General features: G+C 36.5%; 1 protein-coding gene across 1 annotated transcript in view; it reads left to right on the top strand.

Moving 5' to 3' along the window:
• The window catches only part of Ltn1 (E3 ubiquitin-protein ligase listerin), a 264,614-nt gene that overhangs the window by 131,699 nt on the left and 119,680 nt on the right, over positions 1–13,235 (top strand). The window contains exons 12-13 of the mRNA XM_090378100.1: positions 4,815–4,969; positions 6,716–6,800. Of these exons, the coding sequence (XP_090234226.1) occupies positions 4,815–4,969; positions 6,716–6,800 (240 nt within the window). The remainder of the gene's footprint in view (positions 1–4,814; positions 4,970–6,715; positions 6,801–13,235) is intronic.

The raw sequence follows: 13,235 nt of genomic DNA, 5'->3' as shown, positions 1-13,235 counted from the left end.
GTCTATTTTATAGAGATGGTATTCATTCAAAAAGGTGGTGCAAGGATTTTTCCCAGTATCATTGAGAATGCCCTAAGGGTTCAGGGAAATTGCTAGTTAGAGGTGATAAGGGTAATTTTGATCTGCGTTTATCTGATGATATGGGTCAAAGTAATGTTTGCACTCACCTCAAGAATTCTTGTTTGTTGCCGCAACAGCCAATGTTGGTAACATGTTCTGATGGTAGCAGCATTTTAAATGAGGGGGAAGATAAAGCTAGGGTCAGATAAAGTCAGATAGTAAACTATAGAAGATTATTTAGTCTCAACTGTGTCGTCTACAGTAATGTCAGGAGCGTTGGCAATAAATTGCTTGAATTTAAATTCCTGGTTAGGACAACTAATGCCGACATAGTAGGGCTAACAGAAACATGGTGCCATCCGGAAATTGGGGATAAAGAGTTCCACTCCGGTATGTATAATGCATTTGGGGAAGAGAGAACTGGTGGTGTCATGCTACTTCCCAAAAGCCACCTGAATGCAAAAACAGCTTTTGCTGAGTCTGAAGTTACGTCTGCTAACATAGAATCTGTGTGGTGAGTTAGTTGGAAGCAAAGGTATAATGAGACTGGGAGTAATCTACAGACCAGAAAATTGTGAAGAGTATGATGAGGGTCTCTAGGTGCAGATGGAATGGGCAAGCCATTGCAAAATGTCTTATTATGGATGACTTTAACCTGCCCCAGATTGATTGAAATAAGTGGGAGGGGAAATTTTTTTAAAATAAACTAGATTATTATTTGTACCAGCATGTTAGAGAAAGTAATGGGATAAGAATATTGCCGACCGGGCTAGCCGAGTGGGTAAAGTACCTGCCCGGCAACCCAAAGGTCGCGGGTTCGATTCCCGCCTCGGGCTTGGATCAAAGTACTGCAAAAACCTTGGGAGGTGCAGTATGGCCACAGAAGCCGATGCGCCAACAACTACCAAATCAAAAAAAAAAAAAAAATAAATAATAATAAGAATATTCTTGACCTCATTATTACTGAAGAATCAGATGACATCACAGGACTTAAAGTGCAGGAACCATTGTCAGGAAGTGATCACACAGTCATCAGTTGGAAGATGAAGAAAGATGTTGCAGTAGTTAAAGGTAAATATACAGATTTTAACTTCAGAAGAGGGGACTTTGACAGTTTAAGGTGTTATATAGTATCTATTAAATTGGTGGATTGCCAACTGAGGGCAAATTCATTTGAATTATGGAATACTTTTAAAGCAAAAATCACAAAATCCATGAATTCATACATATTCTTAAGAAAATATTGCAGGAGGAGGATGCCAGAATGAATGACTGTGGAGCTGGCCAGTCAAATATAGCAGAAAAAAGTAGTGTGGGATAGTTACAGATTGATCTGTAATAGTACTACAAATGAGGTTAAGGTAGCCAAGCCTACATATGAGAATGCATTGGCTAAGAGATCAAAGAATAGGGACAAGGAATTTTTCATGTATGTGAATACAACAAAGAAGAAAGCTGATCAGATCAGATCAGACCCTTGTGCACTGGGTGTGGGAAAATCTTACTTAGATTACCCAGCTGATGTTGCAGATGAAGTGAATAGGTACTTTGCATCAGTCTTTACTGAAAAAAGATCCTTCATGATGAGAATAGGCTGTACAACTGAGGCTGAGCAATATGTAATTAGTGATTTCATAATTTCTGGTGACTTTTGAGCAAAAAGGCAAATAAGGCTCCCAGAATTGATGCGTATACCCAGTAATTTTGAGGGAGACTGCTGGGGAGTGCATTGAACTATTGAATTTAATTATGCGGAACTCTAGATTCGAGAGATTCCTTTGGGTTGGAGAAGTGCCAACATATAGCCAATACATAAAGGCATTTCTAAGAGTGAAGTTGTTAACTAGACCAGTTAGTTTGACTTCAGTTGTAGGGAATACCTTAGAAGCACTGATTAAGAGTTCAGGGTTATTTAGATCGATATGGAAGGACACACAACATGATTTTATTAAGGGAAAATCATGTTTAACTAACTTAGTAGGCTATTTTGATACAGTTACTCATGAGCTCGATGTATGGAACAATTTCGGCATAGTTTATTTGGATTTTAATAAAGCATTTGACTTGATCCCTCATGAGAGCTTACTGTATAAGCTGGAACTGGTTAGGATTATTGGAAAGATTCTAAGATGGATTGCTGGGTGGCTGCAGGGTAGAATGCAGAGGGTTGTGATTAATGGATATTCTTTAGATTGGTGTAATGTCGGGAGGAGGGTACCCTAAGGATTGTTTCTTAGACCACTGTTGTTTCTCATTTTCATAACTGACATTGATGAAAGGATAGAAGACATGATTTCAAAATTTGTATATGATATAAATATTGACAGTCATTAATGATCAGTGCCAAGCAGTGCTCCTTCAAGATGACTTGAACAAACATCAAAGGTGGTCATGGAAGTGGCTGTGTTTTAATGCAGAAAAATGCAAGGGCTTACACTTGGGGAGTAGCAACCATAAAATAAATTATACACTTGATAGTATAGAATTAAAAACAGTGGAGGAAGAAAAGGGATCTGGAGGTTATGATATGGTAGGATATAAAGTTTTCTGAGCAGTGTAGACAGGCGGCCAGGAAAGCCCCATGGTGTCTTAACAATGATTTATTGATTGTTATCCTGCTCAGATAGGAGGTCATAATCCTACTGTATAAAGCAATTGTAAGACCACATTTGGAATACTGTGTTCTATTATGAAGACCTCATCTGAAAAAAGACATTGAGCTTCTTGAAAGAGTCCAAAGATGGGCAGTTTGATTGCTATGATCAGCAAAAAGGGTGACCATACGAGGTAAGAGTCCAATTATGTGGGCTACAGAGCTTGACAACCATGCACCTCAGAGGTGACCTGATTGAGGTTTATAAGGCTCTGAGAGGGGTTAATAAAATGAGTGAATGTAGAATTTTTGCTGTTATGAAGAATTCCAGAACTAGGACCCATGAATTCAAATTACAGGAGAAGAGATTTAGACTATATTATAGGAAGTTTTCTTTTAGCCAGCAAGTTGTTGATTGCTGGAACAAGTTGCTCTCACAGGTAGTTGAGGCTGACAGTTTGAGTAAATTTAAAGATCAGCTGGATAGTTACCTATATGAGGTAACTATCCAGCTGATATATATATATTTTTTTTTGACAGTGCAGTAAAAGCATGTGGCTTCCTTGCACTGTATTGCAAATACTATTACCATTTATATTTCTAAATGATTTTAATGAGGAATACGGGGTAAGCTATCAAAATTTGCTGACAACTAATAGGTTGGTGATTGATAATTAGAACCAGGTTGTTATTGTGTTTCAAAAGGATTTAGATAGATTGCAAATATGGTCTGAAAAATCACAGCTGAAGTTTAATGTTACCAAACAAGGTAATGCACTTTGAAAAACAGATATCAGTAGTTTATAGATTAGGCAAGATAGAATTAAAGGATGTTCAGGATGAAAAAGACTTGGATGCAATGCAGAATGACCTGAAATTCATCATGCAGTGTAAACAGATTGAAGGGCACATGGTGTTCTTTGAATGATATATTGGAATTTTGAAAATAGAGAGAAAATTGTTATTCCTCTCTATAACCCCAGGGGCTCACATCAGGTGAGTATGGGCTTGGCACACCCAGGGTCCTGAGCTGGATATCATCATTCTTCTCTTTTGGTGATTCCTTTCCACTTCTCTCTCTCTCTCAGGGTAACTTGGGATTTTTTTTTTTTTTTTTTGGCTGGTGCAGCATAAGCTTCACTTATGGCTAATAATAATAATATTAGCCATAATTTCATAATAATAATAATATTAGCCATATTAGCCATAATTATGGCTAATAATATTAGCCATAATTTCCTTATGGCTAATAATAATAATAATAAGACAATGATGAGACCACACTGAATATTGTGTAGCCTGGTGACTAGATGTTGAAGAGCACCAAGCATTATCACTGTGAGGATCAGCTTAAAGGATGTGGGCTTCATTGCTTAGCAACTAGATATGGAGGATTTGATTGAAATGTATATGGTCCTGAGGGAAATTAGCGAAATGAATGAAAGAAGAATATTCTTAATGGTGAGCGAGACAAGAACCAAAGGGCATAGCTATAAAACTTAGGGAACAACAGTATACTAGATCTTGTAAACTTTACCTTTGGACAGCATGTTATGGAACAATGTAATAAGTTGCCTGCAGGAATGGGCAGCTTATTCCAGTTTTATAATGAGAATAATATGGTTTCCCCCCCCCACCTTTGGCAGATGCAAAATAAGTCATTTCCTGGCATAGATGACATCTGTAATTTTCAAATTGTGAATTACAGTTGTTAGCAGAACATCGCTGCAATTGGATAAAGTAATTCTTAAGAGTACACTACTAAAGTGAATGCTCCACATGAAATAGCTGAGATTTTAGAAACTAATGTATTATTGAGTGAATTAAGGTAGGTGTGATTATCTGCAGTACAGAACAGAATACTCTAGGATCCTTCTAAGAAATGTTAGGTAAATTTGATACATTTACACCAGAAGTATCTTGTTTCAAGCAATATGATTGCAACTTATTGCATACCAGAAGTTGCAATATGATTGCAACTTCTGGTATGCAATACTGATTTGTGTTTCATTTCACTGTGGGAGAAGGGGCACAATATTAGATTTGGATTAATTTAGTTTTTAAAAAATACATTTTAAGTACTGTTGAAATTAATTTAGCTTTAGTAAATTTTCAATATAAATAACCAATAAAAAAAAAAAATTACTTATTTTCTTATCAGAGCCCTTGTTATCAACTGAGTACATTGGAAGAATCCTTGAAGTATTTCAGAAGTCTTTAAAGATGAGTGTTTCCCAAGGATTAGAAAAACAGGATATATCACAGCTTATAGAATTTGTGTGTGAACTGGCTCTCAGTCTCTTCACTAGTTTCAAGGTAATTATTATATAGCCTTCTTTTATCTCCACCTCATGATGTTAATTCAGTTTTCTGTCTGGTTTCTCCTGCTGCTTAAATTTAGCTAATTCATCAATATAAAGCATATTGTCTCATCCCAGACCAGAATTTAGTGATATACATTTTATTTCTCTAAAATCTCTTCTTAAGATCTTTATTCTTTATCATTAATTAGATAATTGGGATTTGAATTTTTGTTAGTCTGCTTGCATAATACTCATTTAATAAATTCTATCTAATATCAGTTATTATCCAATTAGCAAAGTTCTTCATCACTAATTGGATAATTATTTTTTAATTTCTAATTAATTATAGTATAGTTTAGGGCTAAAGCCTCAGGTTACATAAATAGTTCATTATTTTAGTTAGTGCATTTGCACTAACTAAAATAAGTTAGTGCATTTGCATCATTTAATTTGAAATGATGCAAATGCACTAACTTGTACTATACCGTAATCTAAATTACTCCACACCATCAGGCATCTCTCATATTGCAGATTTATACTTCACAATGGGGTTGTCATCATTGCAACACCAGGGTACCTGCCCACCCAATGAGGAGCCAATAAGCTCTGGAATGGTGCCATATGGGTGATGGTATCCACTGAGAATAAGTAACAATATTCTTCTCCTATGGTGAAGCGTTATTTATTCGAGGTAGTGCAATAGCATGGCAACTCATTGTGAAGGTATTCACGATATGAGATATACTTAATGATGCCAATTTATAACTACTTATGTAGTTGGCTATGTACAGAAATTATGCAAATGCACTAACTTGTACATTTCTAATTAATTTAATTTTCTAATTAATTTCTTTCCAGTAATTTTTATTGTTCTCTTTTTCACTTTCTAATTTAATATATGTAGCAAAAACTTAATAATGAATCCATTTCACTAGTACTCTTTGTGCTTTCATCATTCTAGGAATGTTAACCAATTGTCCAAGCCCAAACCATGAGAAACAACCTCTGACAGTGACAGCACACCTGCCACACTTCATTTGGGGTGAATGCTGTTCAGTTGCTGAGAGATCAAGCACAGCCTTCAGATTGGAAAGCAGTGTACCATGATTATTTTTTTCTGTAGCACAGGGATTCAATTGTTATCTGTAGTTCGATGTTGCATATTGTGTACCATGATATTTGGTTTGTGTGCTGCAACTTTTCCATAAAATCCAATGCTATACATCTTCCTTCTTATCATCCTTGTACTAATATCAGTTCCTGTGAACTTCCTGAGCTTCTGCTTGACTGTATTCAAAGAGAACTGACAAGATCTAAATACACTGTTCTGAGAACTCTTTTCTGTCTTTCCATCAATTTATGCAGTGTACCCAAATGTTTCCCAGCTGTGGTAGTACCATGACATTTTTATTTAGTGATTATGTCAGCCACTATTGATCTTGGGTGTTGCAGTTTTGCTACAGTGACATGAACACATTGATTAATATGGCATTCTATGGTGATTCCCCATTGGAAGTTATGTTTTCAATTTTTCAATGCATTGACTCATCTGCCATATTTTATTATATTTACTTCTAGCATAAACACAGGCACTTTTATATCTATTTCTGACATGTGGTTGGTAGGTATGATTCATTTTCTCCAAGTTCCAGGGATGTTTGGGGTATTGGTAATTGCATGTGTGCATACATGCACACACACACGCGCACGCACGCACACACAGTAACTTAATGTTTGAATAATTTCTCTTTCTTAACAGAGTTGCTCGCAGTTGCCTGCTACTGAAGATCTGTTGGTCACTTTATTTTGCCTGAATTTCAACACTTCAAATATCAGTTTGAATGGTAGGTGTTAATTCAATGTGAATAGAATTTTGAGGATAATATATTTAATTTAATGCTAATATTTGGTGTGCCAAGCAGATAATCACTCTTTATTCCAATTTTCTTATGTCATCAAGTGGAATGGATTAACGTAAAATAATAATATTATTTAATTATAGAATACACAGAAAATTGAGAAATTTAATTATAATGCTTTTATAATTGGAAAAAAACAATTATATATATATATATATATTTTTTTTTATGAAAACCCCAAACACGAGAGGTATTAGAACCTATAGTACTTAGTACCGTGCTTGGGTTCAAGGTTGAGAAGACGAGAGAAAATATTTGTTGACATTAGACTTAAACTACTGTAGACTGTAATTTTCAGGAAATACATATGAAGGTTTTTCCAGAAAATGGCAGTTGAATGAATAAACGAGGAAGATGAAATGTTGGTTCTGTGAGCTTGAAGTTGGACAGTAAATGGATGTTGGCTGGTGGTGGCACGTATTCAGACAGTTTTGAAAGAGAGAACGGGAATTATAGAGGACAATTCAGAAGAACAGTGCCCGTGGAAAGTATCTGTAGAGAAGGCATGCAGCAGAAACAGTACGTCTATGAGACAGTGAATGGAGAGACTGTTACAGATGAGTCATTAATTAACCTAACTTCCCTCTTCTGAATGAAATCATGTTCCCCCCCATTTCCTTTGCTAATGGAGCTAAAAATTTAAAAATCACATTAGCTATGCATTATTTGATGCTTATCAAGGGAAAACTATTCCGATTGAAATCAATTATTTACTTTTTGTGTTAAAATTTAAAAACCAATTTTTTATTGCACTTTGATAGCACACTTCTTTGTACTAAGTAACTCTCCATTTGGTAACAAAAAAGGCTGCTAAATAACTAGTTAATAATTCTATAAAGGTCATTTATAAATTTTGCAACGAGAAGTATTTTTTAACACTTTTCAAAGCTGGAGTTGTCCCGGCAAGGACAACATTTTTAAAATTAAAAATGGCAGTTGTGGGGATGCACCTGCGTGGAGTCTTGCACTGTCCTCACCTGCCGGTTGCTTCTCCAAGATTTTAATCGCTTCTCCCCAAGGTTTTAATTGCTTCTCCCACCTTTGTCATTTACAACAACTGGAAAGACTCAAATAGACAAAGTTTTTGTTATTTCCTCAGTTTTAGGCCAAGCCGGGGTACTATAAACTTTTTTTCAGTTACCATAAAGCTCTATATTTGAGATCCAAACACTAACAACCAATCACGACTATGGATCTTTCATCCCGAATGCCCGGCACTCAGTAGTTGACCTATTTATTTCCGATAATCTTCCAAAGCTTCAGAATTACGATCCTGCACTTGCTGATTAGTGAGATCAACACGCAAAGCTCTGCTGATAGAAAATGTTCGCATGTTCCTTCTTCATTTCTCCAATATATAAATCATTGAGCATATCAATAAATGTTGTATCTCCGCATTGCCTTGTGTTTTGTGTCAACTCACAAAATGACAATGATTGCCAAAGATGTGTTGCTGGTTCCATTCGTTTAGGCTGATCGTAGATGGCACTTCCTCTAACTGGCGGTAATTGCATCGAATCACCGAAAAGTAAAATGTTGATTCCACTAAATATTTCAGGACTGTCACACAACTGTTTTAATTGAGAGTCAATCATGCATAATATTTCGTAAAGAACCATTGAAATTTCGTCAATGATTAGAAATTGAGTGTTTCACCACTGCAGCCGCATCTCTCTGAAATATTCGCCAGTGAGGATTGGCAAATTGATGATTATTCCACCTTTTTGAACTGGCAGCTTCAACAGTGAATGTAGAGTTCGACCATTAATCAACCTCACTGCTACATGATTTAATGCACATACTGATCAGATTCTTTGATCAGATTCAAGATGAATGTTTTTCCTGCTCCACCTGTGATAAACATTCTAATTCTTTCAAGAGATCCTTCGAACTGATTTCTAATGTTGCACATAATGAAATTAAACAAATCGCACTGACCTAGATTCATCGCTTGTTTGGCAGATTGGAAATCTGCGTCACTTAATCCTGGATGGTTATTGAGATCAATATCAAGATCGTCTTCATTTTCGTCATTATTTATGATGGTGTCTTCCAATTCCAATTCCAGTGGGGCAAAGACAACTTAGTTGACTTCAACCCTTCTAAAACTCAGTCTTGTCTTATATCTCACAAAAAAGATTCTTCTGCTCCTATGCTTATCTTTAGGGACACTCCGATTTCTAGGCAAAATGATCTCTTTTGGGGATTACCCTGACTTCTAATCTCTCTTGGCACAAGCACATTACAAATATTGCTTCCTCTGCATCTAAAAAACTTGGTTTTCTCTTTCGCTCTCGGCATTACTTTTCTTCCAAACAGCTGCTTACTCTGTATAAATCGCAAATCCACCCTGCCATGGAATATTGTTCCCACAACTGGTGTGGTGCCCCCAAAACCTCTCTCAGGCTTCTTGATTCCATTCAGAAGAGGGCAGTTAGGTTAATTAATGATTCATCTCTAACAGAGTCTCTCCACTCGCTTTCTCATAGACGTACTGTTTCTGCTGCATGCCTCTTCTACAGATACTTTCATGGGCACTGTTCTTCTGAATTGGCTTCTATAATTCCAGCTCTCTCTTTCAAAACAGTCCGAACACGTGCCGCCACCAGCCAACATCCATTTACTGTCCAACTTCAAACCCACAGAACCAACTTTTCATCTTCCTCATTTATTCATTCAACTGCCATTTTCTGGAACAACCTTCCTTCATACATATTTCCTGAAAATTACAATCTACAGAAGTTCAAGTCCAATGTCAATAAATATCTTCTCAACCTCCAACCCAAGCACGGTACTAAGTACTATAGGTTCTAATACCTCTCGTGTTTGGGGTTCACTTAAAAAAAAAAAAAAAATTTCTTGTAAAGCATGTGCTTGACAAGAATTGCGCTTCCTTTGGCTGTTTGATAACATGCCATAAGTTCATCTTCATTTCGATAAGGCAAATATTGCACAAGCAAACTTAATAGTAATTTTCTGAATTGGAATGTTCATTTAAATAGGGAGTGCTTACCACAGCTGGAACATTTCTAATACGCATCTTTGTATTATCAATGAAAGTTATAAATCGAGTTCCTCAAGGTTGTATCAAAGAATATGCATCCTGATCATCATCGTCTTCGTCGTCTGATGACTTCTTCAGGTAGTGTGGCACGAACAACATTGCAAATTCCACCAGTGACACTGAATCAAAGTTGTAATCTTGATGTGGGTTAATTGGGCGTTTTGTGTAGCGATTCAAGATGTTGCTACAGAGTCCTGAAGCACTTTCATTTGCAAATCTCAGAACTTTATATTGCCGTTCTGGTTTTCGTGTGGGCACCTCCGCAGCCAGGCGGGAAGGAGCAGCAGTGCGTAGCACACGCTTCTTGATTAGACTGGGGTTCGAGCCCATCACCACCAAATACGGAGGATGCGGAAAGGTCAGGGAATGACCACTGCATATCCCGGAGCAATATGGCCTTAGTTGCTAATGCTCCTAAAAACCAAAATAACTAACTAACTAACTGGTTTTCGTGTATTTATAAAGATGCTTTTTCGTGAGCTTTCTTTGAATGTAAGATGACACAAATGATAAGCACATTCACATGCCAAAACCTATTGTTCATGCATGATTTTCATACATATTTTGAACATTTTTCTAGACATATCATCATCTCCCTTCATAACAGTTTTATGGCATCTCTGAGTCCTGTATTAAGCTCATTTGGTTCATTCTTTGCACAATATTTTGCAATGTACGATGCAATAGTTCCATTTGATCCACATGGCTGAATATGACTACCATTTCTAATGAATTCACCGGAAGTAGTCGAAATAATCCTTGTATTCTCAGAAGGGACTCTTGGAAAACTGAACCGGCATCTGCGGGAATCATTCTTGTAGCATGTTGGTGTGTGACAATGAATTTGAATGCTCTCAACTAGGTTCTTCGTTTCTTCATCTTCTGGTAATTTGCAAGTGATTATTTTATTTATCCATTCAATTCCTTCTTCCGTATCAAAATCTGGAGTACCTTCGACCCAAATGAGTATGTGAAGATGAGGAGAACCGCGATTTTGAAATTCAATGTGCCATCAATGATCTACAACTTTTCCTTCGAACAATGTATCATTGTTTTTCATTAAAGACATAAGAGCTTATCATTAAAGACATAACTCTTATTGTGAAATGGCAGCTTACAACAACAGGATATTTTTCGACTAAACTTTGCTCTTTGTAAACGGACAGGTCAGCTCGTTCTTTATCTTCAACATTTTCAGCAATGAACAAAGCTTTTATCATGTCCTCCCAGTGAAGATCATTCCAATTAAATGTTAAGAAATAGTGAAGTGGGCCAAGACATCTAATTTGGTCAATTAGTTCACTATAAGCTGTACACCAATAAGCAGGAGATCCACGAACATTTTTCACGTACAAATGAATGTCTTCCACCACAGCATCATTCTGCTGTGTCTTTTTACCACAAACATTGATGTTGGTTTGGATTCTGTAATATTCGTACATTGACAATGCATAAAAAAGATAATCATTCCGTTGAAATCTTAAATCTCTACCCATGATTCTAGATTGAAAATAGTCAAGTGGTGTTATATTAACAAGATTCTGTTATTTCTAACCATTAGCACTGAAGGGAAATAGATAAAACCATGCAAATTCTTCAGATTTCGGTTCAGGATGTTCATTAACAATGTTATCCTTTGTTTTTCTTACTAATTTGTTCATTACAATACCATCTCCAGCTTCTGGAATTTCTTTCAAGACATTGAAAGACTCTGGGTTGATAATTGTCAGTAGTAGCCATAATCAATGTTTGGATGGGTATGAAATCAATATGTTGTGAAGTAAATGGGATTTCACTTTCATTTTGTTGACAATGATTTATTTCAAGATCATGGGCTTCGTGTGATTGAGTTTGGTTCAATTACATTTTGACAATCAGGATCAACAGTCTCTTCCTGGACAGTCACATCAACATAATTGAGCATATATTGAACAATTTTTGAACCAGTTGTTCGTTTACATATTCTACAAAGTTCTTCAATTGTGTCACACTCAATAACACCACACTACCTGTAGCTCCAGCTGGTGCTCCCTTTTTTCCATATGAATGCAAGTCTGCAAAGTAATAATGTCCAACAGTTTTCATGACAGCGAAACATTTGGAATTTGCAATTAAAACGCCAGTTGAGTGATTTTGAAACAGGAGCTGCAGACCATCAGCAAGCTTTAATCCTTCTCCTCCATGTAGATTTTTATTGTCATCATCATCAGCCATTTTCAATCCACTGCAGGATGAAGGCCTCTCCAGCAACTTTCCAGTTCCTTCTGTTTTGAGCACTGGCCATCCATTTACTACTCAAAAACTCATGAATTTCATCTATCCATCTCCGCCTTTGTCTTCCAGGTTTTCTTCTAGCTCCTCTTGGGTACCATTCTGTTATTTTCTTAGTCCATCTGTCATCATGTCTTCGAGCTATGTGTCCTGCCCAAGACCATTTTAGTTCTTTAGTTTGGATAAGAATGTCCTTTACTTGAGTTTGCTGCCTAATCCATGTGTTTCTCTTCTTATCTAACAGTCTGATTCCCAATATAATTCTCTCCATTCTTCGCTGTGTAGTTCTTAGCTTCTCTTCCATTCTTTTGGTGAGTGCCCAAGTTTCACTTCCATAAGTCATGGTGGGGAGTATACATTGATTCATTATTTTACGTTTCAGACAAACTGGGATATTGCTCTTCAGTATGTGACTATATTTCCTGAATGCTATCCATCCAAAATTTATTCTTCTCTTGACTTCCAGCCATTTATCATTATTACAGCTAATAACTTGTCCCAGATAAGTATATGACTCCACCTTTTCAATTACTGCTCCTTCAATCATTATTTCCCTTTCCATGGCATACTTGTTCATCATTACTTTTGATTTAGCCATATTCATCTTTAGTCCAAAATCCTTACTAACTGTGCATAACTGATTAAGATTTTCCTCTAATTCTTTGGGATCGTGGCTTATGACCACAATGTCATCTGCAAATCGTAAATGGTTTAGGTACTCTCCGTTCACATTGACTCCTTTCTGCGACCAGTCTAATCTTCTGAAAGCTTCCTCAAGGGCAGCAGTAAACAGCTTCGGAGATATTGTGTCTCCTTGTCGAACTCCTTTCTCGATTTTAAATTTCCTACTGTCTTTGTCTAGTCTAATAAAGGATGTAGCACTCTCATATATTTTCTTCAAAATCATAATATATGGAGTATCTATGCCTTGTCTTTCCAGTGCCCGAAACATTGCCTTATGCTGTATGGAGTCAAATGCCTTTTCATAATCCACAAATGCCAGGCATAATGGTGTTTTATATTCA

Source organism: Mastigoproctus giganteus, chromosome 7, assembly GCF_048544385.1.
Source record: "Mastigoproctus giganteus isolate SK-2022 chromosome 7, ASM4854438v1, whole genome shotgun sequence".
Classification (NCBI taxonomy): Eukaryota; Metazoa; Arthropoda; class Arachnida; order Uropygi; family Thelyphonidae; genus Mastigoproctus; species Mastigoproctus giganteus.
The sequence above is the reverse complement of the archived record's forward strand: the minus strand, read 5'-3'. Positions and strand labels throughout refer to the sequence as shown.